This window comes from Hirundo rustica, chromosome 1 (assembly GCF_015227805.2).
Source record: "Hirundo rustica isolate bHirRus1 chromosome 1, bHirRus1.pri.v3, whole genome shotgun sequence".
NCBI classification, from domain to species: domain Eukaryota; kingdom Metazoa; phylum Chordata; class Aves; order Passeriformes; family Hirundinidae; genus Hirundo; species Hirundo rustica.
The window spans coordinates 22,119,622-22,133,640 of NC_053450.1; the positions used below are offsets into that span (position 1 = coordinate 22,119,622).

Sequence of the window (14,019 nt, forward strand, 5' to 3'; positions counted from 1 at the left end):
TCCTGTCAGTGGGCACCACTGAAAAGAACCTGACTTCATTCTTTTTGCACCTCCCCTTCAGTTATTTGCATACATTAAAAAAATTCCCCATGAGCTTTATCTTCTCCAGCCTAAACAGACCCAGCTCTCTCAGTCTCTCCCCATGGGAGAGATGGTCCTGTCCTCTGAAGATCTTTGTGGCCCTTTGTTAACTCTCTCTGGTGTTTCCGTGCCTCTTAAACTGAGAAGCCCAGAGTTGGACCCAACACTCCAGGTGTGATGTCAGCAGTGTGGAGCAGAAGGGAAGGATCACTCACTTCCCTGCACCTCCTGGCAACTTTGTCTCATGCAGCCCAGGATACCATTTGCTTTTTGGCAGGCAGTGTACAAAATACTTAAATACCATTAATGTGTGCAAAAACATCTGCATAAGATGGTCTATAGGAACAATGTAAGTGGAACTTTTTTTACAATGCTTAGTGCATCCAGTAAGGGAAGAAATGGTTTATGTATGGCTCAGCTGCTATACTGTATAGTTGAATAATGTTTCTGGGTTTAGAAGTATAAACATGGAGAAGTTTGTAATTTATGTGCTTTCACTGTTACGCATAGGTGGTATGTGTTTGGCAAAAAGTTTAAATTGCACAAAAACAATTAAATTAATGATTTTGAAATATTTTTTTTAAATACTTTTTTTTTTTTTTTTGTGATGCTTGCATGGTAATATTCAATATGGCAAAGCATTATTTTCTGAAAAAAGTTATTTTGTCTAGGGAAGGTGAGTGTACTTTCTTGGCTTCTTGAATAAAGCTGGAAATTCATTGCATCCTTCTAAATATTATTAGGTATTAAAGCCAGATATTTTGTCTCAGTATTATTGTACACATACTCGGCCATGTTTAGCAACAACATAAGCAGGAGTGATTTTAGTGATTGCATCATGTTATATAGATGATGATTATATGAAGCACAAATGGATAAATCTAGGACATCTGGAGCTGGGATTGATGTGTCTTGGAACAGTGTATTCTTCCTTCTTTTTTCTTGTGCTTCCCTGTTACTGCTGGTCATGACTGCCTACTTTTTAGAGGTGGTATTCAATTCTCTGGGCTTTTTTGACCGCTCTATGTATTTGCATGTGTAAATGCTTTGTTCTTCTGTAATATTTAGCCATGCTAGAGCTTAGCTTTGCCGAGGGTCCCCAGATAGTGCATCAGGCTGCAGTACTCCAGAATTCTCTTGGTTTGCTGGATTCTCACTCCATAGCTTCTTTGCCGGCTTTCGGTTCCAGTATTCCATTGGCCTCTCCTTTTGAGAGCTGGATTTTGCCATGCAGCTACAAAACCCCTTCTTCATCTAGAGCAAATGATCCAAAGATCTCAATGTAGTTAATTTTTCAAGTACTAAAGCTAGGGGTTTACCTCCTTAGGAGCACAGTACACTGAAGAGAGATCTTTGCTGTGTCCTCTAATTACCATTTTTCATAGTACTTTTTTCTAGATGAAAGTGAGAAGGAAGTTGTGTGCTTGTCCTGCTACACATTTGTCAGTACTCAGGATCATTTTCTGTTGCATATTCAGGATTAGGTGCATGGAAGTCCTTGGAGATTCAGGACATTGTATTGTTTCTGAAACTGGCTGGATTTGGCAAAGCTTGGGCAGAAAGTATTATACTCACAGCATGTCTTAAACCATTCAAGATACAGTTTAATAGCCAGAGTCTAAATTGTCTCAAGTGTGAGTCTGCAGATAATCACATTTTTAGTGATTCACCATGGAATTTTTAGCTCACATATTGAGGATTGTCTCTGCCTCCAGATATCCTTTTGACCAATACTTCTGTTTATCCTAGAGTCGATTTAAAATCTTAGGTCAGGTAGATTGTTTTACTCCCATGGCACAATGCCAGGAAAGTTGTCTTACTTGAACTGTGTACAACAGGGTTTTCAGTTCTTCTGGCATACAGTCCTTTGAAGCAGCAGTCAGCATAAAGTAGCACAAATAAAGGCTTTGAGCAGTGAGCTGCTGAATAGAAACACTGAAAGATTTCAGAGATAAATGGTGGGCAAGGAATGCATAATGCACAGCAGAGGCGGTAACTGCTTGACTTGGAGCTAATATACCACCATCAATTTCATCCTCTGCTTGCATAGGAAAAGGTTTATGAAAGTCTCTGGAACTCTTGGGGTATATCAACACATGCACTTCTTTGAAAGCAAGGCCAATTTGAGCAGCAGCTACTTTGCTTTGTCCTTCTCTACTATGGAGTTGAATCCAGGACCTGTTTTGTTGGAAAAATAATTTGGCAGATGGGTTTGTTTTCGACTAGGATGTGTTACGGTTGTTCAGTGGAAGGGCTGAGACAGTGTGTGAATTCTTGCTGTAGGATGCAGGGAAGGGAGGGACTGGAGCTTGGGACTGCTGTTTAAATAAATGTGCGTGTAGCTGCTCTTGGGCTTCACACCTAGGCTTTATGAGACTGGATAGAAGCTGCAACAGGGAAGTGATTCTGCTTGTTAAATAATTAAATCTTCTGAGCAGCTCAGGTGGAGATAATCTTGCTGACTAATATATTTTTTTTTTTCCTTTTTGTCAATTCATTCTTTTGGCTTAGAGTGATCATGAGTGGGTTTTTTGTTTCTTACAGGCTTTTGATGATGGTGGTTGTTTTTTGGAGGGAGGTGTAGATGTCTACCAACACTTGCAGAACTGAAACTGGAAGGAATTTCTATTGAGTAATTTAATTTCTGTGTAGGATTGGAAAAGGAGGAAAGAGGGAAAAATGCAGCCCAGCATTGCAGCCAAATCAGAGTATTCATCTTCAGTTTTGCAGTTTCTTGCATTTCTGAGAATGTGTGAGGTTCATCCGTTTAGTTCATATATTGAAACATCAGTATACTGTAGTTAACTGGCATTTCAGTTGTATGGATAGCTTCTTTGTATTCCCTTGAGCAAACGCATCACATGGAATGAATTATATGTGTGTGTTTTTGCTTTTATTCGAGAACAATTGCTGATGAAAATCTGAGAAGTGTTCTCAGGGGAGTCTGGTACCTGAAAGAGACCCTTGCTGTTTCTCTGATAACACTTGCTCAGGAGCTTATGTGTTCTTATTGTGTTGATCTAAAGTGATGAGGATAAACAACTGCTAACTGATGACTTACTCAAGAGTCTGTGTTGTTTATGAAGCAAGTAAAAGAAAATATGTCTCAATTTTTTTTCACTCTGTTGTGTTTTCTAATGAAATGTCTGTCAGCTTATTGCCAGCTGACTTGCAATTTATTGTAGCATTTGTGATGGTATGTGGCTCTGCAATATATTAGAGTTAAGAGAAGCATTTTGGCCTGCCAAGTCTACACATCATCTTTTTTCTCTATAGTTGGCATTTAATAATTTATTTTTTATTAATTTTTTTTAGGTTCAAAACTGAAGTTTTTCTGCTCTGCTAAAAAAAAGAAAGTTGAGCATAGTGCTCTTTGTAATAATTATTATGAAATGATCATGATTTAAATATGTCAAATATATGGACCTTATGTATATACCTGAAAATGGTTTTATGTTTTCTTGCAGCTAACAGAGGATGAAATTGCAACTATTTTGAAATCTACTCTCAAAGGACTTGAATATTTGCACTTTATGAGAAAAATACATAGAGATATAAAAGCTGGAAACATCCTTCTTAATACCGAGGGACATGCAAAATTAGCTGATTTTGGTGTGGCTGGTCAGTTAACAGTAAGTAACTGTGGAAAGATAATTTAAAAATTCCATAGCACTCCCAACCTTATTCTTTCACTGTTGTCTTCTGCCTTGAATTTTGTGTCTGAACAGTGTCACTACCACTAGTGATAGTGGCAGAACTAACAATCTTTATCACAGTGAGTATTTAATGGTGTGCAGGGCTATTCAGTTTTTAGCTGTTTGTTCTTTTAATCCAATGTATCAAGTGCCTGATGATCCCTTTAAATTTTAGTTAGAGGTTTATGATTATTGTCACCTCTTTGGCTTCTGTAGGCTGATGGGCTGAATCTGTTTGGCCTTAATTGGAAGTCACTACCATTTGACCTTTGGGTGGATAATGTAATTTTTAAATATTGAATTAATGTAAAAATAATCTGAAAATAAGCACCTCTGGTTTAATTACATAAATAATATAATTACAGGATACAATGGCAAAACGTAATACTGTTATAGGAACTCCATTTTGGATGGCTCCTGAAGTCATACAAGAGATTGGCTATAACTGTGTGGCAGACATCTGGTCCCTTGGTATAACTTCAATAGAAATGGCTGAAGGAAAGCCTCCATATGCTGATATTCACCCAATGAGGGTAAGTGTTGGTGGCGTTTTTTGTTTGTTGTATTAAAAGAAACACTCTCAAGCCCATGAAACATTCAAAGGCCCCTAATACTGGAATCATAAAGCTGTATGTTTATGAAGAGAGATTTTAATACTAAGTTTTTACTTTCTGTGTTGCTTCCTCTTGATTCCAGTTTGCCTGTATTTTAACACATTTCTGTAAGACTTCAGAATGCCTTTATCTCCGCTTGAGAGGGAGCTACAGCAGAAAGCCCTTAATTGGCTTTGGGGTAATATATAAAATCTGTTCCATACTGTACCTGCACTTGGAGACTTCCATCACCAAGTCTGTCTGCCTTTGAAAGGAAGTTTTGAAGTAAAGGTGACCTAAAGAAGAATTCAGATCTGTCCTGTGGGAGCAGTGCTAGTATTATTATTATTAGTAACACCTGACATTTTTATTTATTAGTGACTCCTAAGGTCTCTTACTGAATTAGATTACTTTTTGCAAAATAAAATGTAAATACGATTAGTTGCTTTATGAGAACTAGCAGTTACAAAGGAATTGCTTGGAGAAGTTAATGGAGAATAATATTTTTCCAGGGATACCTTGACACTGTTAGTCATGCTGTTAATATTTTGTAATAAACTATAGAATAGGTATGCTGATTCCACTGAGCATCAATAAACACTCCGTTCTTAAACTGTTTAAAACTCATTTTGAATTAAGAAGGCACTTTATATTGCTTAAAGCATACCTTTTTCCAGAAGAATCTTTGGCAATTTGCTGCAGAATTGTCATACATACTAAATTATTTTGTTTTCTTTAGCTGGTGCCTCATATATCAGAATCTTAATATAAGTAAGCCACCACTATAGAAAGAGAAGGTATATTTTTATACAGTTACTGTGAGGTGATGCACAACTGAATTCAAGTTTATTTCCTGCTGTTTTAGTTTGTGGGGTTCTTGGTTTTTGATTATGTGTGCTCTTTAGAGGAGAGATGTTTCCTGAAACTTCTGTTAAAGCTACTGAGCAATTTTCTTTTAGAAACATTACATAATTTTGGAAGCAAAGTTTAATCATTTTCCTGCACCATATTTTTTTCCATGTAATTAACTGTTCTAAAATTACAATCCAAACTAAAAATACTCAGGTGAAAGCAAAGAACAAAATAAGTATCTCTGAAGCTGTTTTTTGATGGGAATTTAGGATAAGATGATATAACCTCTAAAAAGATTTTGAAGAATGGTTGATGACAAATGCACTTGTTCATGCTGGGATTTTTGGTTATACTTCTAACAAAAATGCCTTAATTTTACTCACATCTGAGTAACATCATTGTATGTAGTTGCACCAGCTGTTGAAAGGTGAGGACTATATTATCAGAGAGGATTTTTATGTGCATGACAATAGCTGCTTATAAATCAAAGGTCAGTGAGTTTGAATTCTTGTGAATCTGTTTAATTCTTGCAATCAAGTGAATGCTATCAAAGGCCAGTGTAATTTAACAATTCTGGATTATGTACAACATGTGTTCTTGTTAATAAATTACGTTATGGTTTTTAAGGGCTTGTATGTAGTTAGTGTTCTTTTGTATATTTGATACCACCAGTTTTTCTTAATTTTTATTAGTGAGTTGTTACAGTGGTTAACAAGAAATACACAGATTTAAGTTGCAATAGTTTTTCTGATGTCATATGATACAGCTTCACAGGACTTCTGGCCATATGTAGATGCTTTGTTTTAGTTATGACACAGAATTGATACAGGCAAGCATGAAAGCTTGGGCAAATTTTCATTGCTTTTTCTAGATGTTGCTGGAGTTCTGTGGTATTTATATAAGGCACAATTTTGTTGCCTGGGAATGCAGAGTGAAATTTCCATGCACACTATTTTGCTGTAGGCTGGTTGGCACTGCCACAAAGGTAATGCACTGCCAGTAGGCCATTTCCTTGTCAACTGCATTTACAGCTTAATAGAAATATTACATGACTTCTTTAAACAAGTGTTTTGGCAGAGAGGAAATAGCAGATTCCATGCAAACAAGCATAGCTTCCTCTGCTTAACCACACTCTGACTACTCCAAAGAATTGTACTAGTTTCAACTGGGAAAGAAGAAGTGGGGGATGCAAGATGGAATTTCAGGTGGGAGGGGGAAGAAGAAACAGATTTTTTCTGGTTAGGTATTCCTGTCAGAGTGTATTTGGCTGTCATCCATGCTATTTCACTTGTTTCTGCTGCAAACCTGAGTTCAACAGGAGCTGCAGTTGTCACACTTGGTTTGAGGCTCAAAGGTCACGAGCACTTGCCAGCTCAGTAGTTTTAATGCTTTATTCACCTAAGAATTATGGACTGCCTCACATTTGATGTCAGAGTCCTTTTCTGTTTTTGCTAATGGTGAAAAGTGAAACTTTGTATTTTCTGTGGGGTTTTTTCCAAAGAAGGAGTGTTTTCAGGTATTTTAAAGAAGGGAAAAATACAGATGTCCTCAAGGTTGCCCTAAAAAATGGTGATAGAGCCACTAGAAATAGCAAGGAATTTTCTGATTAAAAAACCACTCAAACCTAGATAATTTAACCCATCCAGCAGGGCTAAAAGCATGTTGATTGCAGTAGACTGCACAGCTGCCAGGGTTAATGTGGCTGTCGGCGTTTGCATCTGCCTTTGATTGCTCTGCTGTGATGACCAGTTAGCAATTATAGTGGAGCTAATTTAAGGGGACTTCACTATGGTTCTAGATCAAGACTCAGTCTCTTCCTCTGAAGCTGCAGCGATGTTTTAACAGCTGTGTTCCCATGTCCCCATTGACTGCATATATGCTGTCCTGGAGTAATAAAATATTTATGTCCTACCCCAGAAAAACTTTAAACCATTAGCTGTTTTGTTCATTAATTCAAACCATTAACTGTTTTGTTCAGTCACTCCTCTGCATGTGATATCTATCCTTATTATATTTAATCTGTAGCAAGACGTAGAGAGTGGACTGTTTTACTGTAACAGTTGTGATTTTGCTTTTTTGCTAAAACCTGGTAATGTACTTGTGAAATATCCTCTGCCTTTGCTAATCAAATAATCTCAAATTGTCATCTAAGCATTGTTTTTGGTGGAACATCCTTTAAGCTGCATAGTTTTCATATAATCCTTCTGCTGCTAGTATTTGGCTTTAGAGAGAAGTAGATTAATAACACTTTGCCATAGAGTTAGTCTTAAAACTTCAGCATGGCTCTTTTTGAGGTCCTTCTCTAGGCTGCCCTTACTAAAATTTCCCTCACGTTCATGCAGTGATGTGGTTAGTTATTCCTGCCAGGCTGAGATTTTTTTTGATAAATATGAACATGGGCTGCTGCTGTCAGTAGCCAGGTGTTCTGACCTTTCTGTTGAGCAAACACTAACCTTTTTGTGGCCTCATGTGGAGCTGGATAAAGGAGCTGATGTACTGAAAAGTTAACGTGACAGAAACCTCCTAGAACTGGGCCAGAGAAGTTGTAGGAGCATATAGTGGACAGAGGAAATGTGCTGAGGGGAGTTACTGCTTTTGAACCTTTTAGACCAACTATGGAACTGCAATGTGGGTTTTATAAAATTTCCCCTTCTTTACGAGGTCAACAGTTACTGACAGGTTGGTGTGCTTCAGATAAATGCTGGTAGCTCTCCTACAAAAGAGAAGGGAAGAAAAAGCCAAAAAACCCCCCATACTCTTTTCTTTCGTATCGGGCAGCTGCAGTAATTCACATTGTTGTGGCATGGAAGAAGCTGGTACTAAATGTGTTTTTCAACACTCCACAGTATCGGTCTTTGTTTCTTTATGGTGAAGTTTGTTGGAAAAGGACATGTGGGCATCACATGTTCTGCCGTGAATTGGAGGAAGCCAATTTGAACTGCTTCCATTTGCCTTAAGTTCAATCATGGTATTTATTTTTCCATGGCACTTACCCAGATTATCCATGCCTCCTGCTTAGCCTGTGTCATTTCCACCCTGGACTAATCTGTTTGTAATAACCTTTTATTCCTGATGTATCTTATAACAAACTACAATTTCCCGGTTTTTTATTCTTGACATATTTCATTAAAACTGGAGATTGAAGCGAGAATTACTGCTCTGTAGGGCTCTAAGAAAAAAGGAGGTGTCATGTGGAGCATAGCAGTCAGATTGGGACCAGTTTTTCAGCCATTGGGAAGACACTTTTCTGTATGCCTTTTGTGCCAGAAATTGAGGAGAGGAAAATAGGAAAAACACTTCTGTGTTTCTGAACAGTCACTCTTGCATTTCTTCTCTCCAACAGATGATGTTATCTCATTGGTTTCTGTTATTTTCTTTAAGAGTTCACCTATCTTATCTCAGCATTATTGCTTTTAAATTAGACTAGGTTTGTAAAAGTATATGGTTTTCCTATTTTAGTGCTTTTGCTTATCTTTACAAAAGACTTTGAATTAACTTCTAAAAGTCCTTTACCTTTTAAGAACTTTCTATGAGACACTGTTAATTTGTAACTTGAGGTCTTCTTGCCTGCTGTGTCAAGATAGGGTGAGCTAATATTTAAAGAATTTAAAATATGGAAATTTGGACATCACTGTTCATTATTTTACTACTCTTCACAATCTTGTGGAAGGGTGACAGTGAGCTGTGATGTTTTAAGGTGCACATAACGTGTTTGCAGTGGGGACGTAAGACTGATGTGATATGGCTGTGACAGCAGAGGAATTGAAGAAGCATGTATTCTGTGGTAGGGGTTTCAAAGAGCTGTTGTAAGACCTTTCACCCTCTCTAGGCTTTAAATGGAATTTTCTATTTGCTTTATACAGACTTAACTGCAGGCAGTGGGTGCAGAGGGGTGGTGTTCCTGCCTGTTTCCATGCATTTTAAACATCCATTTCTGCTGGAATGGACGTTTAGGTGGTCACAAGATAAGCTGCATCAGAAAACGAACCAAGTAACAACGATATGTTACTTATTTCAATGATATTGTTAACAGGGTGCCCCAGCTACCTAGGGACAAAAATGTGTGGCTGGGACTGGTAGAAGAAATGGATCATCTGTTTTTGGGCATCAACCAGGTTGACTTAGGTAGTTGCAAAACCAGAGCCTCAGCTGGCTGTCTGTAAATTTATTATGATTAAAACTTAGTAATTATTTAAGGAACTGGGGAGCTTCTCTGAACTCAACTCTTAAAAATGCTTGTCCTAAGGGACAGACTGACATTTTTGTAGCTGTCCTACTTGTCCTTTGAGGCTTTTTCTGGTTGTGCATATTGGTAAAATTAGACAGTATTCCAGACCTTTCATGGCTGAGTGTACACCCACAGAGCCTTCCTTCTTCTCCACCTCATTCTGTTCTTCCATCTTTAAATGTTATTGCTGTGATACAGAAGAACTTCATGGGGGAAACTTCCAGTGGTCTTCAATTTGCATGCAGCTGAAAGCAAGTTTTGATTCATAATTTGCCTCTGGTATTCATAATTTATAGCCAAAGTTTCAAATAGGTGTTACAACTTTATTCAAGGAAATAAAAGTGCACTGTTAACACCAGACAGTATTTGTCTAACAGAAGATAAAGCATGTTCTCTGTACAGACTGAGGAAAAAAAATTGGTCTCAAGGGAATTGCTTTCCACATAAATCACAATGAGAAATACAAGTCCACATTCTAATGGGATATGGAACATTTTTTGTGGAGTAAGTAGTAGTAGTATGTGGTTCAGATCAGTTGCAGCTTTGCTATTACCAGTGCTGATCTGGGTATCGTATCTTTGGTAGTTTCCATTTTTTGTTCAATGACTTACTTAAGGGTTCTTAAAAAAGGAAAGCTTTAACTTTTAATTAAATATGCTGCTAATTCAAATTAGTAAACAACCTGTCCACCTGCTCCAATCAAAATGTGAATAATTGCTGTGTGGGCATTGTTGTATGAATTGAAAACCAAAACAGATGAGGCAATACATTAAAAAAAAAAAAAAAAGTGTTGAATGCTTTTTCATTCCAGATTTATTTTACTTGTCAAAATAAATATATTTACTTATTTATTTTAAATGAATGATCAATTTTATAGTGCGTGAACAGACCTGAACTGCTTATGGTGTGGGAAGTAATTGCTGAGGTGCAGAGCAGGTCCCAACACCCTGTTCATGATTTGACTCCTTTCAACAAAGCTTCTGGAATGAGATGATAAATGTTGGGAAAATTAAAATGAGTGATTGTGTACATTTGAACTAGCAGATCTATGCACATCTCCATTTTTTGTGAGCAGATACCTGAGGTCCTACCTAAATGAAATATTTGCACAGAGTTTGCTAGAATCTTAGTATCTACGTAATAGATCTACTGATCACCAGGAGAATTGCTGTAGTTGTAACAATTGGACTTGGTAGCTTATTTCATGGATATTATTCTTTAATGGGTATATGAAAGCATGTTTTCAATGGGTTGTTATATGTACCTTAATATGAGGAGATACATTTCTAAGTTTTCTGGAATATAATGAAGGCAATTGTTGACTATTACAGTAATGGCTTTTTACTAGATAAAAAGAGAGTTTTTAGCTACATGGTAACTGTGTCAGCTTGATGTTACTTTTCATTGTGGTTATTTTTAGCAGTGAATTGAAAACAAAATAAAGGCAAAAAATAATTTTCTGTCAATGTTTCACTTCTAGCTCTTGGGCAAGCAGTTTCTTGTGATAGAGAAACAGAATTTGTTTCAGTTTTTCAACGTGCCTAGCATAGAATTTTAAGGAAAAGCCCTATGGCATGGATTAGTCAAAATACATAAATGGACTAAAAAGAAATGGTATGTGAATAGTCTTAGACACTGAAGACAAGTTAAGAGGTATCTGGTTGCAAAACATATGAAATATAGCATGTGATATTTTATTTATTTTCTTAAATTGCAATCAGTAGTTCATTGCTTGACTTTACCAGGCTCATTGGCATGTATTGAACCTCCTAGAGAATGATGTGCCACCATGGCAGCATCCAGTTTCCAAGACTGGACAGCTTGTTATGCAAAGCGATAGTATGTTTAACATCAGCCCCTTTCATGTGAAAGGAGAGATTTGTAATACCACTGTGAAAGCAAGGAAGGAAAAATACCATTTGTTCTCTGGCAAATCTTCAAAGGTAGTAAAAAGTTTCTCCCTAATAGCCCAAGGAACTTTTCAAAGAGGTTCTGCCACATGGCTTCCTAAGCAAAGGATTGACAGATCTCTCTGGTTTATTGAACTCTTTAATTATATGATATTAGCATTGATTTGCTGTGAAAACACTAGATTACTTGGGGTGTGTTCAGTGATTAAATTGGAGGATGACAGCATCCTATTCCTGTTCACGTTAAAGCTTTTGAAAAAGTCTGCAATCTGATGTATGTAATTGTTGTCTTCCTGTAGGTATTCCTTTTTTTTATTTACCCTCCTTTTTTCTTCCATCTCTCTATCTTGATTTTCCTTTCAGTGAAGAGATGGCTTGAAAGTTCACATAACAAAACTTTTGCAATATAAATAAAGTGCAGTTAAAAGTTACAGAATAGTTATAGAATCTAGTATACATGTTTGGCAGCAGCTTAGAGAATACATCATCACTCCTTCACATCACTAGAATTTTCTTTATGTCACTAGGAGTTTTGGAAGTAGAATAAATGTTTATTGCTGCTAAAAATATAGATGCTTTGCATTTTTAAATTATGTCGCGTTTGCTGGTGCATATATGTGCAAAAAAGAAATGTTAATCTGTCGTGTAATAAAGTAGCAGAAACTGAGAATATTTGAAATTTGTACTGGAACTGGAGTTTAATTTGAACTAAATGGAAAACATTTATTGCATGCTTCTAAATGATGTTTTAATTAAAATTAAGTTAGTGCATCTTTTTAGACTTACCCCTGAATAAGAAACTTGAGATGTGCTTCAGTTGATGGTTGGTTTTCTCTGACTTTGATTAATCACTTTAAAAGTGAAGTGGAGGATCAGTACAGTAATTTCATAATTACACACAAGTGAGTTAACTTGAAACTTTTAACTAAAATAACTGTTAAGGGAGTTTGATCTTGGTTAGTTTCATGTAATGCTGTGCATCTGCTGTGAGTGTTTCAGATTCTTGGAAGTGCTGATCTGGAGAAAGGACCCATACCATGATGCTACCTATTTATTTACAAGAGGCTTCGCTGGTAAATGTTGGTCCTGGGAAAATTGTTTTTTAAAGATGTTGGAACAGCAATCAGAGGTTGAATGAAGCCATGAAATTAATGGAAATATTCTTGATGGCTTGAGTGAGCAGTGGCTCTAGTGCCTGTAAGCATTGTTAAAGATGATTTGAAGGAATTGTTAATGAGGGTAAAGCCCAGAATGTGTTTGGCAGACCTAGCACAGCACAGGTTGGGCTGGCTGCTCTCTCCTGGGCAAATGTTAAAAGCAAACAACCTTCCACCAAAAAGCTTATTCAGAAGTTTTAAATTGCTGTAGATTTGCTCATTTGTAATGCTAGTAATACCATAAACATAGATCAGAGTGCAAAGCAGAATTATTTTGCAACTTGAAGGTCTCAAGTAAATTTTATTTGAAATAGGCAATTTGTAGTAAATCATCAGGATTCATTAAATCTAAAATGACAACATGACTTTTTTTATTAATGAGCTTTACAGCCATTGTTATTTAAAAAAGAAAAAAAGACTTTCTGTCATTTGTACATGTCGTATGCTGAATTTATTCAGTTCCTGAATAGAAGGAACATAGAAGTTAACACTATGGATATAGAAAATAATTCAGCAAGGTGTTTATGCACAGATGTATGAGAATTTATTTTATTAGCAATTCTGTAATACCTTGCAGGATATTGTCAAGTATACCACATATTTTAAAATTTTCAGGTGAAGACACACACTAGCTACAAATATACTTCAATTCCTTTTTATTTCTATTATCTTTTAAGTTTTAGGATTGGCACTAAATAGACAAGGTTAATTTTTATTCAGAGTCTGGTGGTTAGCCTCATTAAAGAGGAGGGAATCTGTATATTGCTTTTAACTGAAATATCTCTTTGAATTTTTGTATGCAAGTAATGTCTTTTTAAGCCCAAAAAGAACTGGGTAAACAATTTTAAGGCATTCTTGGAAACTTGAATTAATGTTTATTTGTTGAAGTGAATTTTAAAAGTTCTTTTTTTTCTTAAATATGTTTTCTGTCAGTATAGTTAGTTGACCTGGAGGAAGTGCTTTAGAGACTTGAGTGCTGTATTGCCAAATTCTTAACACATTATTACAAGTTTTAAAAGCAAAAGTGTATTTACTTGGATTTTAGTTAAAGTGGTATTTGATTTTTTAACATGTGTGAGAAAACCGCAGTCAAATTAGGAGGAAAATATTAAGCTTCTGTTGCTACTTACCAGAAGATCTTTATATGCTGTGAGCCTATACTGGTTGTTTACTTCGTAAAGAATCTAAAAAATTGCTTAGATTGGGAGGAGGATAAAATTGGGAATGAAGAAAGCTTATTAAGACTGCATGTACCCTGTTTCTGTCATGGTATTATATTGCTTTAAAATGTACACTAGGTAATTTTTAAAGAGGATGATGCATATTTAATGAAGAAATTTATTTATTTAAAAGGAAGGCTTGCCAATCAGTCTAAATTTGCTTCAGTTAAAACTTGATGGTCTAAAGACAACTTATAATCCTTTTCTTGTTATAAAGTATTGTCAAATTTGTAGTAGTATCAGTTAAGTTTATGGAAACTTTGTTTTAAGATGGTTTAAAATA

The 14,019-nt window shown here is 36.2% G+C and overlaps 1 protein-coding gene across 2 annotated transcripts in view; it reads left to right on the forward strand.

Annotated features, from left to right (window-relative positions):
• STK3 (serine/threonine kinase 3) overlaps positions 1–14,019 on the forward strand; it is a 133,409-nt gene that overhangs the window by 21,448 nt on the left and 97,942 nt on the right. For both annotated transcript variants that reach the window (XM_040073495.2, XM_040073503.2), the window contains 2 exons: positions 3,549–3,713; positions 4,142–4,309. In XM_040073495.2, coding sequence (XP_039929429.1) covers positions 3,549–3,713; positions 4,142–4,309 — 333 coding nt within the window. The remainder of the gene's footprint in view (positions 1–3,548; positions 3,714–4,141; positions 4,310–14,019) is intronic.